The sequence below is a fragment of the Pleurodeles waltl genome, chromosome 6 (assembly GCF_031143425.1).
Source record: "Pleurodeles waltl isolate 20211129_DDA chromosome 6, aPleWal1.hap1.20221129, whole genome shotgun sequence".
NCBI classification, from domain to species: domain Eukaryota; kingdom Metazoa; phylum Chordata; class Amphibia; order Caudata; family Salamandridae; genus Pleurodeles; species Pleurodeles waltl.
The window spans coordinates 1,002,699,343-1,002,725,275 of NC_090445.1; the positions used below are offsets into that span (position 1 = coordinate 1,002,699,343).

The 25,933-nt window shown below is 43.8% G+C and overlaps 1 protein-coding gene across 1 annotated transcript in view; it reads left to right on the plus strand.

The window, feature by feature from the left end:
* Positions 1 to 13,888, plus strand: part of STAMBPL1 (STAM binding protein like 1) — a 182,886-nt gene extending 168,998 nt beyond the window's left edge. The window contains exons 10-11 of the mRNA XM_069239904.1: positions 1,261 to 1,360; positions 9,499 to 13,888. Of these exons, the coding sequence (XP_069096005.1) occupies positions 1,261 to 1,360; positions 9,499 to 9,555 (157 nt within the window). The 3' untranslated portion in view covers positions 9,556 to 13,888. The remainder of the gene's footprint in view (positions 1 to 1,260; positions 1,361 to 9,498) is intronic.
* Positions 13,889 to 25,933: the final 12,045 nt, after the last annotated feature.

A 25,933-nucleotide genomic window follows, 5' to 3' on the forward strand; every position in this document is an offset into this window, starting at 1 on the left:
CTAGGGGGAATCTTTGGGAGGCAACGGAGGGATGTCTCAAAATTCAAGCAAGAGAAGTTTGTGTAATTTTGACCCCATTTACAAAGCGTGGGCTAAAAACACAGGATTTTACTTCCCTAACATTTTTGGGGATTCATAAAGAATCCCAAGACTACTTCCGGATAACTATGTCATTGATTTTTGTGAGTATGCCAGTGCACAACATTTCCAGTAGTGGAATTTGTAACAAACTGGAAAACTCCACATGAATAAATGATAGGGGAACTGCATGCACATATTTTCTCTGCAGAAAAAAAACATACCCCATGCCTCCATTTAGTAGAGGGATGTTCCTTAAATTCTCACTTCCATCAAAGACACATTTTCCTGGCTTTCATAGGATGGGTTTTGCAAAATTTTCCAGACCAGAAAATGTACGAATTGCGAACATATACAAATATATAAGGGATCTTGGCTGCATAATACACGGTGCCCAAAGCTCACACACAAAATGCCAGCAATCCAAGCTCTAATGCTAAATTACAAATTTAGCAGCTCCGCCATAGTGTTTGCCGTAGTATTTGCACATTACGGTAGTAAAAACCCACCAGTCCTGAGTTTGTGTGTCCTATTACAAACTGTTGTGCACTGAAGTGGAACTAAGTTGAGCAAAAACCTTTGTGGACCGGCCATACGCTTTTAGATTTCTTTGAGGGCAGTGATCAATTGGGTATCATTCTGGTATCGTACCTATATTCAGACACACCTCTCTTACTTTGTCTTCTACTTACTTAGTGAAAGTATGTCTGAAGTGATGAGGACCGTTTGTTTTTCTCAGGTCATGGGTGTGCAATTCCATGCACGCCGACACACCCGGTTCAGACGGTAGTCTTGCAATTTTTAATGCCAAAAATGGATTTAATTTAAATTACTTCTGCCTAAAATGGACTCCCCTTCAGTACAAACCAATGGGTAAATTAACCTGCCCCCCACCGGAATTGTTTCTTAAATCTCCCTCTTTATGCTTTGCAAATATTGGCAGGTGGCAAATCCATTCCCTGTTAGACATGAGTTGCACCGAGTAGTTAGTGTGTCAAGTCTTGAATGCTCGTGATTACCATATTTAGGATTGTGTAGAGCAGAAGTGCCGTTTTCACCCTCTTGTTTGAACGAATTGAGTTTTTACTGATCTTACGTGTTTACCCATTACCTCTGTGAAAGATGTAAATTGATTCTTGTATCGTTGATCAAGTCTAATACAAACCGTGTGTCTTGTTGTAGCACTGGGATTTTCAGGCTCACTAGTGCGGGCATGCTAGAGGTGTCTGGGTGCAAAAGGAAGGGATTTCACCCACACAGCAAGGACCCAAAGCAGTTCAATGTAAGTATGCTAGCTTCTGTGTATTTCTAACAAGTTATTAATATGTGTCCTGTCATCTTACGCACAACCCAACATTTTTACACCAGGTGTATAAAAGTTTGCAAAAGTGATTTCCTTTCTAAGTACATGTTAAAATGGTGGTTCAGTTCAAATGCCGATAGCTTGTTTTGGATTGCCACAGCAAAAGAAAAAAAGGCATAATCTCAAAACACAAAACTGTTCAATTACTCAATATAAGCAGTTTCCAACCGAGGGGCCGCTGGAGTGCAGACTAATGAATACGTACGTCCCTGTAGGGCACAGTAGAAGTGGGGCAATGGAGAGTTAAGCGGAAGTTATACAAAAAGAAAAATAAGCGACAGAAACAAGGAACTTTAGGATAGCTCCAGTCTCCTGGCCTACTGAGGAAAGAATTACTTCACATGGTAGTAAATAGAGAGAGACACAAAAACAAAAATCAGATGTCACAGATCCATGGCACCAGAGGATCACGCTTTACCTTCCTGACTCTGGAAATCGACTGTGGCTGGGTGAAGTTGAATGTACTGCCCCCCGGGGACTCTTTGAATTTGGCCACAAACCATATAAATATAACCATTTAAGAGCCAATATTGTTCTCTTGAAAATTGGTAGTTTCCCTCCCTCTTTTGTTGTAGCTTGTCAGAGAGATGAGGAAGCACAAGAATATTCTGCATTCTTTGAAATGTAAGCCCTTGCTCCTAGCATCTGCTCTAGTCTCTGTCACTGAAAACCCCTCCTAGTTGAACTAACATAGTCCCAGCTCCAGGTATTCTTATATCCTGTCCTTTGGTTGGGATTCTGACCACCTTATGCCCTTCCAAATGAGCCTCTAGGTTATCCACAAAAACTTGCTTCCACATAAAATGGACCACTGTATCAATTTTTAATGCACACAAAGATACAAGTTTAACATGCAGGGTCTCAGCCGCCCACCGTGAAGAGCCTCATTCCCCTAGCCTCCTGTCACATCCAGTGAGATGCAGTCATATTCATAATGCAGAGGGCATGAGCCGGTTTTCCCTGTGCCCTCGCAACACCACCTTCTCCTGTCTCTTTACAGGGTTGTCACAGATGACGTTTCTCAGTATTGCTGATATTACAGTAGGACTCCTCATTGTTTTAAACGTCAGTCCTTTTGCCCCTCCACCAATCGCCACACAGAAGGAGTCGTCCAGATGGGCCAGTCAGCCAAGAAGGGCAATCTTCTCATGAGAATCCGGTACCTGGGGGACGAGGGTGGCCCTTTTTTTAGGTGCACAACAAACTACAACATCCTGTGTGTCTGCCTCAACACACACTCCTGCCACAACAACCATAGCAGGAAAGGGAGCTGCGCCAGAGTTCCTCATGTAGAGATCCACCTCTGAGCTTGGCAAGCTCAACTTCTGTGTTGGTGTTTCACGTACTAATGCTTTGAAATATAGCCACACCAGGCTGGATTCTAGTTGTGGATGGTCTGGATGCCCCTTCCTAAGTCGCTTTTGCAAAAATAAAGTGGTAAAACCCTGCAAAACGGTCACATATCAGCAAGCAGTTGTAATGCACCCTAATAAAATGAATACATTCCAACTTCTAACAGGAAGCATTGATCACAAGTGAAAGGATAAGAAGTGTCTTTCTACATGATACTAAATTCGAGTCCAACAGTGTTTGTTGCTTAAGTATTGCTGCTTCTGCTGGGTTATTGTGAACAAGAAGATAGTTCTTTTTAGATCTGTGAATTCTGCTGATTGAAAACTTCCTGCACCACGTCCTTGTCTTTGAGTCCTTCATCCTCCCTTGTGGCTACTATATTGAGCAGAGCTAGTTTCAAGAATTCTGAAATCTCCTCTGCACGATGAAGCGTAGAATTACTTGATGCTACCTACAAACCCTCTCCTTCAGGATGAAAATCTAGGAACATACCTTACAGTATTTTACCTTGTGTGAGTCTTTGTTTTTTATAGCCCGAGGGCATTCCTATCTTTAAAAGCTCAACCCCCATAGGCAATCCTAGCTTTCTTTTTTTGTGCTGCACTGCACACTTCTTTGTGTCACTCATACAATATTCAAAGGATTACATGGCTTTTTTAGTTATCCTTTGTCCTCGTGTTTTACGAGTGCACTGCAGCTGTTGTTTCAACCTTAGTTGAGTCCTTTTTAGCTTATAGCAGCTTGTTTGTTTTTATTTTGTAAGAAATATTTTTTTTCTTGAGAAAAATATTTCTGTAGCCTGATTTATTGGGAGAAAAAACATAGCAAAAACATTTAATGACAATTGTTTGCTGCATGCAAAAATCCAATTCATCTGCACCTAGGAGCAATATCTATATTAACTCAAAATATTGCGTTCCATGGGCCAAGCCTCCCCAGCAACGTTCTTACACCAGCAGCACTGGGAACAACCCTCATAGCAGCAGCCTTCCCAGCCAGTTTAGCTAGTTTATGGGGAACAACTACTCTAGGTAGCTCAGTGCCCACGTATCGAGTGAAGACTTTGCTAACATATGAGACAACGGTACATCATTTACACACAAGATTTTCTTGCTTAACCTTGGTATTAGCGAAAAGACGAATAGCACTGGATTGTATTTTATTATGTTTCTTTTTTCTGATCCTATCACTGGGTCTGAAATGCAATACTTTGCAACTGAACGGAGGAATGGTGTGGCATGGGTCCACGTTAATGAAACATTCAAAGAGTTGTGAGGTGAGTTTAGAGACTACTGGAGAACCAAAAAAGGGGAGATGCATTCAGACTTCACAAGCAAGAGGAGCCCAGATGGCAAGGATGATGCAAGTAAAGGTAGTGAGACATAAAGCATTAACTGGCAAAATCTGTACATTGAGAAACATCTTTGGCTGTTCTTCTGCTTTAGTAAAATTGTGATGACGATTTCTGCTGTGCTCATGTGTATGGGTGTCATCTTATCTTTCACAATATATTTATTATCCCTAGGTGCCATTTCTCCTACCAGCAAACGTTACCCTTCAACATCCTTCTTTGGTCATAGAATCCCCACAAGTTCTCCTTTACTTTGTGTTGTGTCCCACTTCCTGCTTCCTCAACAACATGTGTTTCCTATATTAGATAGTCTGAATGTACTCTTGTATACTAGAGCACTCATCATTCTCTTCAGCATCAACAGAATAAGGTCAAAAGAACTACCATTTTCACTGTTTGAAGTTTACTTAGACCTCTCTGCACACCTTATACAATTCATCTAAAATATAGACTTGCTTAGAACAACAGAAATGTTGCTCTCAAAATGATCTTTCAAGTCTATTCATGAAAGTACAATTTTGGTACTGTATTGTCGGGTTCTTTCTTGGAAAGACAACATTGATCTCTTTAAGAATTTGAAGTGAGCTAAAGAAGCGTCCAACATACAAAGAACTTGACATTGAAGCATAGAGCATTTTATTCTGGGTTAACTTAACTTTAAAGATGCCAAAATGAAGGCTTACAGTCACTTTCCCTGGGATTGGTTGTGATATTCTTTTATCAGGGGTGGAACTACAAGCGGAGTATACTGCTGTTTTCAATCCTATTTAGCCATACTTCATGTGCCATTATTCACCTTCTAATGTGGCAGATATTTTGACTTCCACTTTGGTGGGGCAATTGGCATTGGCAGATGTTGCACAAGGACAGACCTCGAATGAGCTTTTTTTTACTAACAAGCTTAGTTATCTGTGGACTGTGCATAGCATTCATTACTCACTTATTAGTTGTTATTATTTTTACATAGAAACATTCTATCCTTGCTAAAGCAGGTAACAGTTTCCTTTTTCCAGGGACCCCTCTAAAACCTGCATTTGTAACTAATGTTTCTTAGTGCTTAAGTCTTCTGGGTTCCAGTTTGTTAATTGTCCTCCGAAAACAGAAAGTATGCATCCATCTTATCACCTGTCATCGCCACCCTCTGCTTTTTCAATTCTTTAACACAAGGAGTTGCTTCCCATGGTTTATTTGGTTACCTCCACCTAATTCTTGGGTTTATCCCTTAAGTATCCATTGCTTAACCCCAGCTTCTATGGACTGACTGTCTACCTCACCTGCTCATGCATTTATCCTTTACCAGCCCATCTCCGAAACTCAGCTGTAACAACCTGTCAGTCAATTGTTCCATCAGTTCCCCATCACCTAGCCTCTATGTGGCAACCTGAAAATATGTCTCTCCAAACATGGTCCCTCCACCTGCTCAATAACCTATGTTAGCTCTATACCATAAAATCAGGCAAAAACAAGTTCAAATCTACCATCTTTGTATCACATTCAGAGACACTAATCACTGATTAATACAACTCTGTGCTTGAAGTAATCACGACAGACCTCATTTTATATGTACCTTATATCAGCACATGGCTTACCACAGGCATTTCCCTTCTCTCCACCTCCTTCATTGCTTAAGGGAAGAAGATTGTTTCTGCCATGTGAATGTCGGGCTCCTCGCTCTTACCATACAAATTGACAACATTGGAACAGTAGTGATTGAAGGTAACCAACTCAATCTACAAAACATGAAAGCCCACCAACACATGCTAAACAGTCCATTTGAACCACCTTTTTATTACCTTTTAACCTTTCCCATATCCCCACCTCTAGCATTAGCGTCCCTTCCTCACTTCCTTTCCACATCTCTGCTCCCCATCACAGCCCCTACATCATTACCTTCCTTCCCCACCCCACACACCAGACCTCCTGCCTTTTCCTACTTATGCTAGATCAGCCACCAAGAATGCCTTTAACATCCATGACCTAATCCATCTTCACTCCTGTCATTTAATGACCACTACTGAGACCTGGTTCAATGTCTTGTTGGTGCCCAGTGTTAATAACCATTTCTCTCCAAAATACCACATCCTCACCATTCATCACACCTCAGTTTCTGCTGAGCTGTTAAACTTCTCTTCTTTCAATTTCTTTGAATATCTGTTATCCGAGGTGGTCACCATCCCCACTACTTCAGTCATCTTTGCTGTGATGTACCATCCCACCATAAATGTTTCTTCTTTTTCCCATCTGATTTTCTGGATCTCACTCATTTTGTATTCTCCATCTCAACACATGCCTGCATTGCAGTTCGTATGATTCTTCTGATGCCTATACCCAAAACATAACCACAGAAATGGACACCACAGGCTTCACTCAGCTGGTCCTCCTAACCCACCTAGAGATGATGACTACAGTACTGGTTACATTTGGCACCCTTTCAACACAAAAGGAACCCTCGAACTAACAAATGGTTAACTGATGAACTGAACCTCATAAAACGCATGGGTAGAGCACTTAAAAGAGACTGGCAAAATCAACACCGCTCCGACTATTCACCAGTCTACCTGAGCCTTCATCTCCAGCAGCCACATTCATCAACCACTAAAGCACACCATCATCACACCTAACCTGAAGAAACCTTCCTTGGATCTCATCAGTCTCCCCAACTATAGACCGATCTCAAGCCATTGCCAAGGCACTCAAAACTCGGGTCGGACACTAACTCTCTGCTCCTCTGGAAGCTCTTGGTCTCTTCAGGGTGACTTTCAGTCAGACTTCAGACCCCAGAGGAACACAGAATCTAGGCTTCTAAATATCAGAGCAGAATTTCTTCCTTTGGTAAATTAAGCACAGTCTATGCTTTAATCCTTCTGAACCTCTCCATGGCATTTGACATCATTGATCATCAGGTATTTCTCATTCGCTTGAAACTCTCAGATGACATAATTGGACCTGTGGCATCCTGGCTGTTGTTCATCCTGGTGTACTGCCCCCATCCGGTGAAACTGAGTTCATTCATCTCCAGGGTGGTGAAAATCACTTGTGGAGTCCCACAAGGTCCAGCTCTGCTGCCAATGCTGTTCAATAATTACATGAACTAGGAAAACATATGTATGCAGTGAATACCCAGTTACACAAGTTTAGCAATTGCTCAGCCAACTCCCCAGTAGTCTTGCACTGCTTATATCAGCATCCTCAACGGATGCAGAAAAACTGGTTATGCTGCACTGGCATGAAAACAGCCACATTCATTAAGAGGATCTGCCTCTCTTGCCCATCTTCCTTTCCCCTGGCTGAAGTAAATGGGTACACATCCATAGCCAGTGGTAAAAAAAAAAACCTGAACCTGAGTGTATTGTTCGACAGTAACCTGTGAACAGACTGCAAATCACCATTTGGTGCTACTCCGAGGAACCCTTCCCCTTTACCTCACCCAGATAATCAGCATCTTATTCTCATTGATGATATATTGTACTGTCTACTGTAGCGGCCTCACCACAGTTACCTCCCCTCTTAATCTACATCTACGCTTCTGTTGGGTCTAGAGTCATGCTTCCTGTCTCTTGTTCAACCACATCTCCACGCATTACAATGCCTCTTTTGGCTCTGCTTGAAGAAATGAGCCAACTTCAGATCTTCTTTTTTCGTCCACAAAGCATTGTAGGGGCGTTCATCGGACTACTTAATTAAGATGATCTTTCCCTATCTCCCATCTAGGAATCTAAGATCTGACAACTATTCAAGTGTACTGATACAAGAAGGTTGGTGGTAGGGCTCTTTACGTGTACGGATATTCCCTGTGGAACTCCCTCCCACAAGATCTGTGGCTTGAACCTGACTTGAGCAGATTCAGAACGCTCCTAAACCCCACCTGTTCAAACACTCATCTGGTTAAAGTCTCATTTACTGTCACCTTCACCTTACCTAGACTGATTTGATGATGAAATCCAGCCTCACCACCTTTTAGTCATTCCCCTTCTAAGGCTTCACATCCGCTTACCATCGTCATGAGAGCTTGGTTTACAATTACTGCAACCAGAGTGCTTAGAGGCTACCTAATGCCCAACATAAAATAAATCTAAAATAAATATTTTTGCTGCAATGTGTTTATGATTTTCTTTTATTTCACCAATTAACCTGATGACTTCACTGATCTGATGCTGAAATTCTTCCCACTATCCTAATGCCACCCTCTCCTCAGTAGTGATTGTGCTTTTATGATGGTGTGCTTGGAGATAGTCATACAGAAGGAACTGCTACTGGTATGAAGGTGAAGTGCTTAATTTCTATGAAACAAGAAATACAGAGACCCATTGTTTTTCTTACGAGCATTCTGAATGTCAGAGTTGCTTAATAGCAAGCCTGCCTAGTCTTGATTTGACTTCGTGCCCCTTTTTTCCACCATCAACCTACACTTTTTATACCTCTAGCTTACTCTTACGCATTCTTTTGTCCAGTTCTTTCACCCCCATCATCACCACTCCCCTATGTTTCTATTCTCCATATTTGTCCCTTTACTGTCTTTCTCTCTCATGCTCCTGGTCAAAAACAGGATTGACAGTTAGCGAGTCTAGTCGCACATGACCTTCAAAGATCAGCCTAGGCCCGGGAAACTGCTGAGAAGGAACACTCTCCATACTAGAAATTGATTCTCTTGATTTGAGCTGTGGAAACAAGACTAAGTGATTGTGTTAGTGATAGAAACGCGGTAGTACCTGTAATGCAAACACAAATATATGAAGTTGCAGGTCTTTAATAGAAATGCTTCATTTTCAAGCTGTTCAGAGAAAACAGTTCTGTTTTACATTGATTCAAAGCCCTCCTGGGTCCAGTAATTCTGGCATCCTGACTGTACAAGAAGAACTCTGTGCCAACCTATAAGCCTGCAGCAGTGCAGAGATTTCCTAGGTGTGATCCAACCACCAGAACCCTTGGTCGTGTGGCTGCTGGGCTATTTGATTTCAAACTTTCATTGCGCATGACCTAAGCAGCCCAAGCACGTTCCACTAGCACATGCAGAATGTTCTGATTCTTGGCATCAAACCAAATATTAGCATTGTGCTACCTCTTCATGTAATAGGCACATATGGAAATTTGGAGTTGAAGACAAGACTGACAAAACATAATAAGCTCTAAAATGTTACTTCTTTCAAATGAACCATATGACCTGCTTTTATTGTGATTTTATTTGCATTGTATTTATTTGTGTGTATGCCAAAGTGTGCGTTTTACTCTAAATTAAAAAAATTACTATATTTGTTTCGCAGAGTGCATTAAGCTGCATTTTCAGAGAGCCGTCCTACATATAATGGAATAAATAATTCAAAAACTGATTGTGTTCGAAATTATTTCTTTTTAGGTATGTAAACATGTGGTTGTAAAAGACATTAAAATAACCCTGCTGGACCTGAGGTGATGTGAACTGAAGAGAAGCGGCAGATGTCCAATGAAAATAGATGCCAGTTTTCCAAACACATTTTCTGAAATAACAACTGATGTTTTATATTTATATATTTTAAGGGAACGGTTTGATATTTATTATGCTCATACATTTTTTTAGTTTTTTGTTTCCTGTTAAAAGACTACCATGACAATACATCTGAATCTTTTCAAATGTACGTATGGTGTCGGTTATCCTGAAAATAAAGAGAGCATCGGACAGAAGAAGGCTGGTGTTTACATGCTTTTGGTCTTTACATTCCTAAACTATTGTTATTGTCTACCCCATCACATTCTCATTTCACAAGCAACCCGTTAGCACATTCCTTCAGCTGTCACTTATAGTAAATATTCTATTGTGGAGGTTGCACAAGCAAGTTTAAGACGATTTGGCTATGTTCCAGACCCAGTGAAAAGGATACCCATTGCTGCTACAACCGGTGAACCTAAAATAACATGAAAATGGAACAATATAATTTCACGTGTGAGTTAAAATTGACCTGAAGAGCTCTGAATTCAGTACCACCCCATTTTTCATTCTTCCAACTGATTAAGGTAATGCAGTGCTTAATTTGTGCCAGTGCGCAGCACCATCACTTATTTGTGATGTTGACAGATATCTATAATAATCCAGCACATCGTGGCACTGTCAGTCTATTTTTTGAAAAGTACATGACCAAGGTGTTTATAAATTCAATATATGATCAAAAAATAATACCAGAACATTCTTGCAGCTTTGAGTCACCTAGTATAGTCCAAATTGTCACATTTGTTGGACTGTAAATGTAAGTAGGTGCAATTGTAACAGGTGCTCAGCAGTATTGCCACGGAATATAGGTGATGCAAGCTGCAATGACCTCCTGAGAGATGTCTTTGGCCCGGAGCTAGTTATTTTTACAAAATAAGTACTATGGTGATAGATTGTGCAGCATACAGGAACATCACACTATCCCAAAACAGTACATTTTAAACCTCAGCGCTCTTGAACCTCTGTTACACAGTTTATGCTTCTTTTGAAACCATTTCACTGATAGTGTTTCTTTGTATTTCTTTGCTTTTTGTGACATATATAAACACCATAAGGGCAATGAAAGGACTACGTCCTAGGGGTCAACCAAAAGCCTGGAACAGGAAGTTCTGTCTGGACGAGTAACTTCAGATGCTCACCAGATTTAGAAAGCCCCACAGAAACATTAACTTACATCATCTGTATGTATATTTGAGCTCTAAACACCCCTGTTTTGAAAACGAATTTTTAATAATTCTTATGAGCAAATTCCATCATTTCTGTCCCAGGTTATTCTGAATTTGAAAAATTGGTGATAGCGCCACCTAGACACCGTATGCTACATGTTTGCTACGTTTTACTGAATATATAGCTGTCAGCCTTGCTCACGAGTCTGTCTCACAGTCTGCATAGCCGGAATTGAAGGCCTGACTATATTTACTGGTGACTCTTCTAACAGGCTGTGGTATAAGGACAGCAACCATATGAAGCAATGGGTTTTTGACAACATTCAAATGAAATAGGAATGTTGTGCTGTAATATCTTTACTGCCGGTGAAGGCCATATGCAGGGCTAATAATTTTGTGTCAGTTTCATTAGTTCCAGCTTAGGGGGCTCTGGAGGCACAGGTCTGGGAAATAATAAATGCTGCATGCATGGCTGCTTTAAGTGTAGCAGATGTTTGTAATCCAATGGTCTGCTTCAAAACGACACAAGCCAGGCTGAAGTGTGAGGTAGTCACCTAGAGCCCATGCTGGTTTTAAAGATCTGACATCATTCATGGATTGCTCTTTCTTGGCAGGGTGTATGGAACACATCTATTAGTCTCTACGTGTGAAAACTCTCAAATTCGTACAAATTAAATGTACACAAGCTGTTAATCATTTACCTGAACCACTGGGATGAGTTTGGAACATGAATTCTGCTCGTAACTGAAACCTTAATGTCTGTACCATGCAGAGCAATAGGAAAGGATACCTCTGCGATTCACAGAGATGGGACACTGTTGAGGATTTGTCACCTGAAAGAATAGAAGTGGAATGAAATGACAAGGTATGACTGTATGCAAACATAGAACATATTACTGTAGATGTATACCACAGGCAGCTTCTTAGCAATCACACGTCTCTGACTGACCAAAGCTAGTCGGACCCCAAAGTGGTAAAATAAAATTGGGCATACAGGTGCTTTTGTGATTCTTGCCTCGCATGCCCAAAGTCATCACATTGGATTTCATGAACCCGTAACGTGTGTCAGGACAGGAGTTATCATTCTTAAGCAAGCTTAGTACTTAACCCTGACAAATCATGTAAGAGAGCTTCTTGCATTTTTAAAGTGCCTGAAGCTGCCAGATGGCCTAGTTTAGCTTGGGTAGACATTGCTAATCCTGGCCAATTATTTCTGGACCTTTTTAAAAATAGCGGATGTGTTGCAAGGATGATGTGATATTTCAGAAACCATGAGACCTATATACTTAGTTTTGGTGTCAAAACATAGGTTTTGGGGGTCATGTAGTCTTACAGAGACAGAAAATTACTCCTCAGAGCAACCCTTGTGCCATGTTCCAAAATGGCAGCTCTATAATGATGTGTTTTAGTCATCATATTGGTAATTATTTTTGTGTCAGGTTTTCCATTGATTCAAATTTGTAAACATGAACGAAGCAGGTGGCAGCATAGGATCTTTACCTCCTGACAGAGTGTTGCTAACTACAAAATCTGAGGACTTCTTTAGCAAAGAAAGATGTGTCATATGCCAAACTAATCCAAAAAAAAGATTGCACCAACTGTGGCTGGATAGAAGAGAGTTTGAGATGCTGCAGAAATATGGCAAGACGCAGTTCACAAAAGCTTGACACTGATGGGTGAAGAGGATCAAATACTTTATCATTGTAACAACAAGTGCTACAAGTCGTATAGAATTAAAAAAGCTTGAAAAATGTTTATCAAAAAATAGCAGAAACTAGTGAATCAGAACAAGAATAAGAGTCTTCTAAGAGAGCAAACCAACCAACCAAACCCAATGCCTATCTACTTAGATCGATGGCTACCCCTCATCCACCTCCAACAGCTGATCAGAAAGGAGAGAATCTTCAATGTGTTATCTGTGGTTTAGCCAGAACAAGGGCGAAAGGGATTGACGAAAGAACAAAGTACTGAGTGTGTGAGTCACAGAGGTGAATGTATTTGCAGTGGATTTGTATGCCCACCCGAACTGCATACAATCGAAAATATGAATGTACGATGCACTCCCAGTAGCAACATAATCACCAGCCTTCAGCTAAGTTTGTACTCTTTGAAAAAGCAAATTAAGTTTTAATGCCACTCTTGAGTGCTGGCTATGGGTTCACACTCAGTGAGATCAGAGAAATAATGGTCAACATTGATGAAACTGTATTGATCCATAATAATGAAATTAAGATTTTTCCTATTAGAATGTACAAGGGCAGAATTTATTTTTGTCAGTCTAACAAAAAGAATGAGCCACTCATGGTGATCTAAGCTGATCTGACTTCGGAAGTTCTTGCTGCCAGAATAAGATCGTAGGGTGCAATAAAGCCAACAGGAACCATTTTAAGAAATGATCTGAAAGATTTTGGACTTAGTGACACATTTTGCCCCAGAGCTCCCCAAATCACGGGAGTCAACAAGAATGCCTCATGTTGTCTTAACACGTTTTATATCATTGTTTAATATTACCAAACCAAACTGTTGCAAACTAAAGTTCTTGCGTTCGTAACAGAAGCCGACAACATTGAGGATAGATTTTAAGGTATAAATGAAAAAGTGGAAGACAATCCCATGAACCAGCAGGCTTATGCTTTGTAAGTGTCCTGTCTTTTCCAAATCATATTTTATGAAGTACATCACTGCAAAAAGAAAACTCCACTACATTTGATGATTGCCCACGCAATCTATGACAAAAATAAGAGGTAATCACTTCAATGAATAAGATTGGTGTATCAGCAAGAGATAATGACATAAGCCCTCATTATGAACATGGCGGTAAACACCGCTCCGCCGGCGGTGGCGGTAACTACCGCCAAAAGTCAGGCACTTTGGACCACCGAATACAGAACCACCTAAAAAACAGGCAACCTGAAAAACACTCACCGCCAGCGGAGGAGTGCCGACAACAACGGCAGAGGCCATCCACAGGCCAACGGAAAGGCCCTACCTGCCCATCAAATAATGAAGCACTAGACCGCCGTCAGTTCCGGGGCAGGAACAACTGTCACGCAAAACCAGGTGGAAACGAACCAAATAAAAGGAAACACTCACCGGAGGCACACACAACACGCCGAAGCAGACATGGATAGAGAGTTGCAAATCATGCCAATCCTGCTCCTTTCCATATACCTTCACGACCAAGACCGCCGACTAAGACGACAACAGTAAGTACTGCAACCTACTAAACAAGTGAAGAAAGGGCAAAGGTACATACCCACCCACTCCACCCACCCTGCTACGCACCCATAACCCCTCACAACAGCACAAGCCATACACCCTACAGCAAGATGTACTTACCCGACACAAGGCAAATTAAACCTGGCCAAAGTACACACATGTGCACAACACCCCCACACAAAGAAACAATGAACCACGGATCCTGAGTGTGCCAAAACCAACACTGGCCACACAAACTTTAATGAAGCTCCATGAGCAACAGAACTCCAACAGAAGGCCAATGGCCAGTCCGTACTCCAAAGTCCAAAGGGCCCAAATGGCCCCACAAATGCAAAGGTACTCCTCCTCATAGGGGCAACAATGGGGCATCCAGGCACTTCAGGGAACAGGGGCAGAGGGTGGTGGGGGTGGGGACTTACGACTGTGAGGGGGGGCTTGGCTTTACGTTTGGGAGGTGGAGGGGGCTTAGGTCTGGTTTTAGAAGTTGGTGGAGCGGCCTGGGACTGGGGTGTGGCAGATGTTCCTTGGCCAGCACCGGGTCTCTTGCTCATAGGTGAGGTAGCACGGGAATGGAAAGGGCGGACAAGGGCGGGCTGTGATGTGGGAGGAGTGGACAGGGCGAGGAGGTGGGCACGTTTAGGGACGAGACGGGGTGGGCCAGTGGATTCAAATAGGTCAACACTGGATAGGAAAAGTTTTTTAGGGGCAATCGGGGTAGAACTGGAGGAAGGTGTGGGAGTGGAGGTAGAGGGAGTGGTTATGACAGGTGTAGGTGTGCGTGACGTGGGTGCAGGTGACTGTACAGTATGCTGAGGTGTGGTGGATGTGTGTTGGGTGGGTGTCTTGGAACGTTTGAGTGTCTTGGGAGGTGGGTGTTTGACACAGTGGGACAAGACAGGTTGCCAGTGTAAATGTATGTTGTCTGTGTGTCTGCAAGTTCAGAAAGTGTGCTGCACGTGTCAACTAAAGTCGTTGTGGTGAGTGCAGGTGTTGTGTCTGAGGTGCATGCATGGATGCCTGATTTTGTGGTGACTGCAAGAATGGGGTCAGCAACAGTGAATGAGGGTGCAGTGCCTGTGAGTGTGCATGTAGAGGTGACAGACAGGGAGGCTGAAGAGGTGGACACACTGGGGGAGGTCGATGTTGTTGTGGGTGCCTTTGTATGTTGGCTGTGTGTATGTCTGTGGTGGGAAGTGTGGTGATTGTGTTTTGCAGTGTGCTTCTTGTGTGTTGAGGTGTGTGCATGGCTGTCAGAATGTGTGCTTGGGACGGGTGAAGGGAGTGGGGTGCAGGAAAGGGTAGAGGTGGTTGGAGGGGGGGGGCGGAATGACCAGGGACACTGGCTTCCTTCAAAGAGGAGGCCAGAGCCTGGAAGGCATTGGTCTGCTGCACCTCTGATGCTAGCCCCTGGATGGCATGGACGATGGTTGTCTGCCCTACATTAGGAGGTCAATAGCCTCCTTAGTGGATGATGGGGTGCCTGGGGCAAAGGAGACGCCCACCCTTCTGGGTGAGTGGGCACGGGCAACTCGGTGGGGAGAAAATGGGAGGGCAGTGATGGTATGGGTGGTGGTGGAATATGACACAGAATGGGTGGGCCCACTAGGGTCCGCCACCGCCAGGGAGGTCCCATCGGAGGAGGTATCAGAGTCACTACCTCCAGTGGTAGTTGCCTCCCCATGGTACTCCCCTCGCCCTCCAACCCATTGGTCCTCTTGGCGTCGCTCAACTCTGCCTCTGTGGAACTGTGGGCCGCTGCATCCCCATTCGCCGGTGCCTCAGCTCCCTCACCAGATGATGCTGATGTACACAAGAGAACAGGGATGGGTGAACAAACAGGAGAGACACTTGTTAATAGCTGAATGGAGGTACATAACTGGTTCACACATACACCCACCCTGCAAATATTCCACCATGTTGCACCTACCACTATACACATGGCTATGCTCCTGACTAGTGGCCACAACCCTGCTCTACAGCCAATCCCTACATCACTGAAGGACCTGAAGTACTGCAGACCTGACCCTTACAACCCAACTCCCCAGGGGGGGCATTATGTAAAAGGACATCAGTCAGAGTCCCTGCCACTAGACCGCATACATACCACAGCCAACTCACACATCCATCAAAGAAGTATACAATGGTTTCTTTACTCACCCCCTTGTGTCTGCTGTGCAGCCTTCAAGCGCCCATCCAGGTCCGGAGATGACACCCCCAGAATGCACCGCATTAAGGGGGGGTAAGTGCCCGACAGGCACCCCTTTCTCGTTGGGAGGACTTCTCCAGCTGGGCCTCGCAGGTCTTCCTGGCTCAGCTTCCTGCAGTGGGTGCTCTGCTGGTTTTAGACCCACAGGGTCCGCAACTCCCTGGTGATGGCATGCCAGAGTCCCCTCTTCTGATGGGTGCTGACCTATATGGGATAAACAGAAAAAGTAACAGAGGTCAGACAATGCCCATTATATACAGCTGACTATATGTCCCCTATGGGGCGGACACCTACAACAGCATAACACAACCTCACACATGCAGTATGTCATGAACCCCACGACTGTACAGTGTCAAACGTGCACACATGTCTACAGCCATCTACCAACATTCCACACATCCATGCCCCCCAATCCACCTACTCACCTGTACCTCTGGTCGATCGTAGAGCTTGGCATATAGGGGCAGGACCCCGTCCACGAGTTTGACCAGTTCCTCGCTGGTGAAGGCCAGGACCCTTTCCCCTGCTTCTCGTTCTATTTCCAGGACCAGAGGCAGGACACAGCAGCACACTCAGTGGAGTACCTAATCCGGGAATCAAGTGAAATTTGGGTGACGAGATGGCGTATGCTCCGCGGGGGTGTGCACCGTCACCGCTGGCAGTGATCATGATATGCTAAAAATCCCCATTGACAACCATATAAACCAATGAATGATCGCACGGCGGTGAACACCGCCTCACGCTATTACGACAACCGCTAGCGGTATGAGGTCACTTCCACTACGACATTTCTGGATTACAGGGGGCAGACATTTTGGCAATTACTGCTCAGTTATTATTTCCTCATTTGCCCCATGCAGGCCCTATTGTCCCCAACCCCCATAGGCATTTACAAATATGAATTTACTCACCACAACAGTCATCATGTATCATTGAGGACATGTCACTCCAGTTTAACATCCTACTATGCATATGTGTTGTCGACTAGTATGCCAGAGTTGCTGAATATTTAACATTGTGGTCAGATGTATGTGTGTTCCTCACATGTGTTCTCCACTCCTCCTAGGTACAGACCCATGTGGCGTGGGAGGGCCCCATCGGTGTATAGACCACTTGTTGATTTGGGGACCATGGTGGAGCGTCACATCATTATCAATTACAGACTCAACCATGCTCTATTCATGAACTTTGTGCATTACTGGATCCAGCACTGAGACCGGCAAATAAGAATCAGCATGCCATCCCTACTGAAGTGCAAGTGCTCTCTGCACTCCATTTCCTGGCCACAGGCTCATTTCAAGTAACAGTGGGCATGGGTGCAGGTTTTTCGCAAGCAATGTTTAGCATTATACTCTTCAGATTCCTGAATGCATTTGTAAAACACCTATAGACATATGTGAGGTTTCCCAAAAGTGCTGACCTCCCTGCCATCAAGTCAGACTTCTGCCTGTGCCAACATTCCCCATGTGATAGGTGCCATCGATGGAACCCACATAGCTCTCATCCCCCCCACGAGTAAGTGAACAGGTGTACAGAAACAGGAAGAACTTTCACTCCATGAACATTCAATTGGTGTGTACTGCAGATCAGTACATCTCACATGTGAATGCCATGTTCCCTGGATCAGTCCATAATTCCTTTGTGCTGAGGAACAGCAGTGTGCCACACATGATGGAACAACTACAATGGGACAGAGGATGGATCATAGGTAAGTGTTTCTGACACTTTTTGGCACAAAGCAGACAGCCAGGCTATTTGCAAATGAGGTTTGTCAGTGACAGTCCTGTTTTGCCCCCCTTTTCAGGTGATTCTGGCTACCCCAACATGCGATGGCTCCTGACACCAGTGAGGAATCCTAGGACAGATGAGGAGAGGAATTACAATGAGGCCCATGGACATACTAGGAGGATGATAGAATGTACAATAGGTCTCCTGAAGGCTAGATTCCGTTGCCTCCATATCTCTGGGGGATCCCTGGCCTACGAGCCTGAAAAGGTGTGTAGAATAGTGGTGGCCTGCTGCATGCTGCACCACGTGGCTGTGAGGAAATCTATTCCCCTCTTGGAGGAGGAGGGTGCTATATATCCATAACAGCTTCCTCAGAGTGAGGATGAGAGTGATGGTAATGATGAGGAGGGGTAAGATGTACACTCCAGGAATCAACTGATCCAACTGTACTTCCAGTAACTATGGTACTATTTGTTGCTGTTGCTGTCTGTGCAGCATACTGTCAGTACGCCTTACCATCTATGGTGGTGTTGGGTTTATAGACATTGTCACTGTGACCAGGTTTGCATGGGACATGTGATATAATGGACAACTTGTTTGACAATTCTGTTGGCACAACCACGTTATGCGTGGGGTGCCATTCCTGCTATTAAGATATGAATAAATGATTTCAGAGACACTTTCATGCACACTTCATTTTCATTCAACATAATGACAGGGAACATTTACATTGGTGAACATGTGTTTCATTTGGTGTCAGGGATGCCATGTGCTCTTTACAGTAATGGGAGTGGGCTGCTGGTGGATGTCCATATTGGCTACATGATCTCAGTGATTGTTGGCAGTGGTAATAAGTCCATCTGTTATTTAAAGTTTTGGGGATTTTTATTGCACGTTGTGGACGGTGGTTCAGTGGCACACTTGGTGGACAGTTCTTGCCAGAGTCACTTCTTGGAGGGGGCCTTGGTCTTGGCAGGTGTTTCAGTGCCATATCTGGGCCTGAGGGACCGTTTGGGTGCCTGGTGTTGGCCTGTACGGGTTGAGGTGCAGGTTTCCTGTGTGTCCTGGGATGGTGGCACAAGTCCAGTTGCTGCTGCTGCTGTTGTTGGCTGGTCTGTATCGTGGCCTGTAGTAGGGGTTTCCTGGTCTGTGGGGGTCTCAGGCTGGGTTGGGACAAGGTGCAGCATCGCACCTGCTATGATGGCCATGGTGGCATTGTGCAATTTCCACTACTCCATGGTCTCTTGGTGTTGGGCTCTCTGAGCCGCTCACTCTGCTCCAGGGTGGCAACAATCTGGGCCAATCTATGCTTGGTATGGTGGTATGCTCCCAGGACTTCGGAGATCACGTCCTGGGCTGCAGCATCCATCCTGTGGCCTCCCCCTTGGGCCACTGGTGTCCTCCTACTGGGCCTAGCTCCCTGTGCCTGTGTCCCCTGCTCAGGTCTGGCTGTACCGCTTGTACTGGGGCCATCGTCTTCCTGCCTGTTGGTAGGGGGTGACTGTGGCCTCTGTCCTTGTGTTCCACCACCATCTGTGGCCTGGATACACAGGTGTGAGGTCGGTTGCCCTAGCCTGATGTTGGTGGCTTGGTGGTAGGGGTGTCAGTGGTGTCCTGGGTGGGGCAGCTGGATGGTGACAGTCCAGGACTGTGTGAGGGGCCAGGGCATTCCTCACTGTCCAGGGTTCCCTCTCCAGTGACCTGGGTGGTGCCTCTGTCTCCATGTGGGGCACTGCCACTCCTTGTCCTGTCTGTCAGGGTGGCCTGGGTGGTGGTGCCTGTTGGGGGGAATGGACATGTCTGTTACAGTTTCATATTCGGATGGGGGGCACAGGGCTGGGCTGTTTTGTGCAGGTTTTCCACTTTTAGACCATGCAGGATGCCTTTGTGAGGTTGCCGTTGCATTTTGCTTAGGATGTGGTGGTGCATTGTGGGTGGTTTAGTGCCTTTGTGATTCCTTGCAGTAGTGGGTGGCTGTGCACAGGGGGAAGTATGTGGGCCTGTTGATAGATTTGTGGGCATGCAGGGTGACTGGTTGCATTGATTGTGGCCTGGGTGGGGTAGTGGTCCTGGTGGATGTTGGAGGGGTGGGGTGGTGCATGCATTACAGGTGTGGTGGATAAGGGATAATTGTAGACGACTTACCCGAGTCCATTCCTCCAGTGAGGCCCTCAGGGTGCAGGACGGCCAGTAACTTTTCTTCCCAGTCAGTGTAGTTGGGTGGTGTTGGTGGAGGTCCTCCCCCAGTCTTCTGGACTGCAATGTTGTGCCTCAATGCCATGGACCTCACCTTCCCATGCAGGTGCGTGGATGGTGTCCCAGTGCGTTGACCTTGTTCACTGTTGTCTGCCATAACTCCATCTTCCTGGCGATGGGTGTGTGCTGGACCTGTGCCCCGAATAGTTGTGGCTCGACCTTTAGTATCTCGTCCACCAGGGTTCTTAGCTCCCTTTCTGTGAATTGTGGGTGTTTGGTGGGGTGCCATGGTGTGTGTAGTGAGTGGTGTGTTGTGTGGATCTAAGTGAGGGTGCTGTTGTGTGATCTGTGTATTGTGGCTTTCAGTGTCTGCTTGTGGTGTTCTCTATCTCAGTTGTCCTATTGGTGATGCAAAGGATTGTGGGGTGTGTCTGTGAGTGTTTTATAGTGTTGTGGATGTGTGTCAGGTGTGTGGGTTTCAAACTTGCCAATGTGTGCAATTTTTACACTTAAGTTCCATTGCTGGCCGTGGAGGTCTGTACCGCCAATGGTTGTTCAACTTCCACTGACCGCCGCAGTGATTTGTGCATCATTATTTGGAGGGCGGGAAGTTTGTGTGCTCGCCGGTGGCGGTGTGGGATGTCCTGCATTTCTGCCTACAATGTCCTGGTGGTGACAGGTGGCTGTGAAAATTTTGGTGGATTCAGATTTTTGCATCTTTATATGGTGGGTTTCTGTTCACCGCCAATGGCGGGATTCTGTTCAGCATCGCCACGGTGGGGAACTGGGTTTACCGCCATGTTCATAATGAGGGCCATAGTATGGAGCAGGAACTTGTTAGCAGCTCATGCTGAAATTTTGAATTGTGAATCTGACAGCACACCACTTCCAAGTCACTTTACCAGGAAATTGCTGCTGTTGATAATTTTGATTTTGAAGACCGCTCTTATTTGTCTGGAACATTCAGCACTCATGATTCTTCCATGGTGCTTTTTCACGACTGTACCAATGAAGTAGCTACTGTAAAACAAACTGTGTCAGCTGTAGGCATAAACAAACGAAGCTGCAAACTTATAACCCAACTACCTTGTCAACGTGTGCAACATCACTACAAGCCATCAACACACCCCAGTCTACCAGAAAGTTTCAAAGTGGCATAGGACATGGATCTTCGTCTTCTACCTGATGCTGAGGTCTTCAATGCAGATTTAACTGAATTTATCATATCACTTATTCAGTGCGGACAGAAGGATGAAGAAAAGCCAGGACCTCCAAGAGCTGGAATTCATTCCCTATTTCCAGAATACCATCCCATTGAAGAAAGTTGGGGTTTACCAGTAATACCATCTTCAGTCACAAACTATGAAACAGTACACACCACTCTAAAAACATTCCAAGATGTGCATGCTCAGCTTGAAGACAAGCCTATCCTGCCAATTTTCTGCGATGAAGATGCTTTCCTTATTGTAGCTGACATTTTTATGAGCAATCCAGTAGAATTGATGATCTTTATCCAATGATGGGCATTTTCCACATGACAAACGTTGTGCTGTGGTGTGCAGGAAATTATCTCAGTGTATGTGGCATAGACAATGCACTTATTGAGGCTAAAATCTTTGGAAGTAAAACTGTGGTGATGGTATTGAGCAAAACTCATTATGTTTGTTCGTTGCAAGGTATGCTCATCATATCTGAGGCTATAGAAACATTGCACTGGAATGCTTTTTGGAACAAGAATGGAATTGTATACGTTATCTCAGAAGTGAACAAGGCACATGGTGCACTTCATTCAATAGACATAATGCAAAGCTAGGTAATGTTCAACACACTCAGTTCAAAATCAGAAAACCTGATGACCAAGTTTGTAGAGCTTGACAAAGAATGTGAAGACAAATCAGAACTTTGCAAGTACTGGGGAAATGTTTAAGATATGATAGCTCTGGTGAAAAAAATGCTGTATACTGATCGGGAAAGTGATTGGGAGCTGCATGTGTAGACTGTGAAGTCACTGATTACTGTGTTTTGTGAATTTGATTGCATAAACTACCTGAGAAATGGGTCATGGTACCTAGAAAGAGTGAAAAAACATACCTCTACAGAAAATTAATCTAAAAACATTTTGTGGTAAATGACAGAGAGGGAAGGTTCATATCTGTGGCTCAAGATATGAAACTGGAACAAACAATCCAGAGAGCAGAGAAAAGCTCCAAGGGAATTGTTGGTCAGACATGTAAAAGTGAATATGTTGCTCAATGGCAGCTAGTTTACCATGAAGTCCTTTCTGTTTGCAATGTTTTCAGAGAGATGCCATTCAAAATTATTGAACCATCGTGAAACTGTTCCTCACCATGAACTTGTGGGAAAGAGAGGGGAATGTTTTAATAAACATGTTGACAGCCTTTTTCATTTTAAGCAGCAGCAAGGAAACCCCTTTGAAATGACTGAGCCTGTGCGACTACACTGCTTCGTGACCAAACAATTTGTGGATAACGATATGAAGACATGTCTACTAGATGTCCTGAAACATGGATTGAAACTATATGCAGAACTGAAGCAGGAGAGATTTGTACTGAAAGCAAAAAGGCTGTTTGACATAATCACTAGAGCCAAACTTCCACACTGTAATTTGCCATAGTAAGAGTTTCATTTAACCAGCCACTACAAAATAGGTTACAAACAATTTTTGCAAGCACATAGAGAAATGGATATAGCAAAAGAAAGGGGGAATTTATCAAAGACATTCTGTCACATGATCTTCTTCCAACAAACACATTATTTGATGGAGTTGCTGCAACCAAACCAGTGAAGCACGAACTCGCACAAGAGCTCGAAAAAAAATTTCACCTGAAAAATGCCACTTTGAAAAGGTGTCTTCATTAAAAACTGCTGTTGTTGTAGGCTATGTCACAATGGCAAATGGTTAGGATTTCATCCATGCAAAACGTTGGAGAGGTCATTCAGACTGTTCTACAGATATCAAAGTCAGTGTGCACCTTGCAAGAACTGCACATTGTCTTTGACAGTTATCTTGAACTGTCTGTCAAAGAATGTGAGAGAATCAGACTAATGTCTACAAGTGGAACAATTGACCTCGCCTGCATCTAAAATTCTACACCTATACCTGTGCACCTTGATGAATTCTGGTCATCAACAGCAAACAGGATTAACTTGAAGATCTTAGCTTGCCAAAACATTGCTGATGATTTAGTGAACACTGAATTTCCAATTATTGCATGTGAAATGATCGTCAATGAGGAGTTGGTGCCTGCAGAGAGAGATTCAAAAGGTACAGGCCATACTTTTCAATAACTTAACAGCAAATTGGAGGAAGATGACCTTCGCGCTGTGCCACATGTTGAGTGGGCTGTTCGAAATGGTTCCAGTGGAATCATTGTACTGTCAAATGACACAGATGTTATTGTGCTACTAAGATTTATTGCAATGTTCATAACTCGAGGATTATCAAAGTTTTGGATATGTTATGGAACAGGCAAAGAAAAGACAATCCTGCTTCATATTCTGTACAAGAAACGTAAACTAGAGATGCCCTTTGTTCTTATGAAGGCACATATTCTAGCGGGTGATGACATTGTGAGCAAAATTGGAACAAAGCGTGGATCTTTAACTGCTGAACCTGTGATGTTTCTAAAAGGATTTGAAGAGACAGGAGAAGAATGTGACTTTAAAGATGTAGAAAAATACCTTGTGCATGTGTTGAACATGAATTGTAACTGTCACACATTTGTCGATCTTCAGCACAGTGAGTTAAAGAGTTCAGACAATGAGCTCAAGAGTGTTCTACTTGATCAGAAGATTTGTAAATGTTTTGGATCATGTATATGTAGAGAAAGATCTGTGTGAATTTAGTTGGGAAAATATTCCCAAAATGCGAAATGTTCAACATTCTGCAGATGTACCACAAGCGATTGCCCAAACAAATAAATAAAGTGAACTATGAAAATGTGCCTAAAACAAGAGTGATAAACACTTTTTTGTCATAATTCAATTTTAAACATTGTGTGCTGTATACATAAAATGATTAAAAACATTATTATTTGTTTCATTTCTATATATGTCTCTCCTTCCTCTATTATAACCGCCATTTTGGAAAATGGCAGAACGGTTGCTCTGAGGAGTCATGTTATTTTTTGTCTCTATAAGGCTACTTGACCCCAAAATCTATATTTTGACACCAAAATTAAGTATATAGGTCTTATGATTGCCGAAATATTACATCACCACTGCAACACATCCATCATTTTTAAAAATGTCGTCCAGAAAAGTTCGGCCCGAACCAGCAATGTCTACCCAAGCTAGATTACTTCTCTGATGATACAAAAACACATTTTTTTTAATGCAGATATATCGGGGTAGCAGTCTCTCTTAGCGGTCCCAGGAGCACTGGAGGCCTGTGTTTAAAATTAGCATGGCTGGCTGGCCTTCACAGGACGGCTGTCTGGCCTTCACAGGACAGCTGGCCAAAAAGATATGCACACTTTAAACTACGCACAGCTCACAGCTGCCACACAGCAGCAGTGGCCCAGCCTCGTCCTGACACTCGGTTTAGAATGGGAGGATGGAAAATAAAATGGTAATAAATTAACTTTATTACCATTTTATTTTACATCCCTGGGAGTGGAATTTTAGGCAGAGAGATGATGCCCCTCCATTCTAATGGAAGGCCGTTCATGGTTTTCTTGCGCTAAATTCCAGCAGGTTACACCAGCCAAAATGTATAGATGAAAATTGTGCGAAGTGCAGTAATTAATGTATTACAGATAATTCCAACAACTGCACACACTTGAATTTAGTGGTGTACTTCAAAATCAGGGCCTTAAATTGCATGTTTCTTTTAAGAGAAAGAGCTAAAATAGTATTTGCACTGTATTTTAACTTGCTTTAATCTTAGACCAATGCACAAATATGTAGATGGCCTCAAATTTACTAAAGCTTTTTGTCAGGTTTGCATTACTTTTGTTGTATTGTGCTGGAATTTACTATCCAAAACAAACCAGGAGTTGTGTTGTAGTGTTAGCAAATGAGTTGTTGGTTGACTAGAGTGTGAGCCCTGGTCGAGCAGCAACCACAATTCCTGTCAGGGTGAGTCACCAGCCAGCTCTAAATCAACCTATGCTTAACCTTCTAGTAGCTTGGCACAGAGCAGTCAGACTTAACAGCAATGTGTAAAGTAGTTGTGCAATGCTTCAAACAGTAATAGAGTAAACACACCACGCAAAAAGGATCCCACACTAGATTAGACAAATAGATGATAATTTAATAAATAAAACAAGGCCAGAATAACAAAAATCCAATCATTAGAATCGGTGATATGATTTTTGTAGGAATTCAGTAAAAAAAGCACGAAAAAGCACAAAGCGCCAACTGAGGCTGGACTGAATCAGTCACACTTTCAGGCCAACACCGTTGGACTGCAGGTCAGATACAGTCACCAAATTAGGCCCGCTGAAGCTTATCTTAAGTCCATGCCAAGAGTCCCTTTGTGTTGAAGAAGGGTGCATGGAGCAGGGAGTGTGCCTCTGCAGGCTGTCGGCATAGTGCGAAGAGCCAGCCAGGTGTTTGGTTGGGTGTTACTGGAGCTTCATGCTGGCATGACCAATTAGCGGTCAATGCTGGGGCACGAGGAGTTGGGCTGATGGAGCTTCACACAGAATCACAGTGCAAACGGCATGGTCTTGGTGCGAATGGGTCCGTTCAAGGTCTCGAAGATCCCAAAAGCTTAATTTCTGCACACTGAGACATACCAAGGGTCCAGGACCTGAGGGGCACCACTGGGGGGTCCAGGACTCACTGC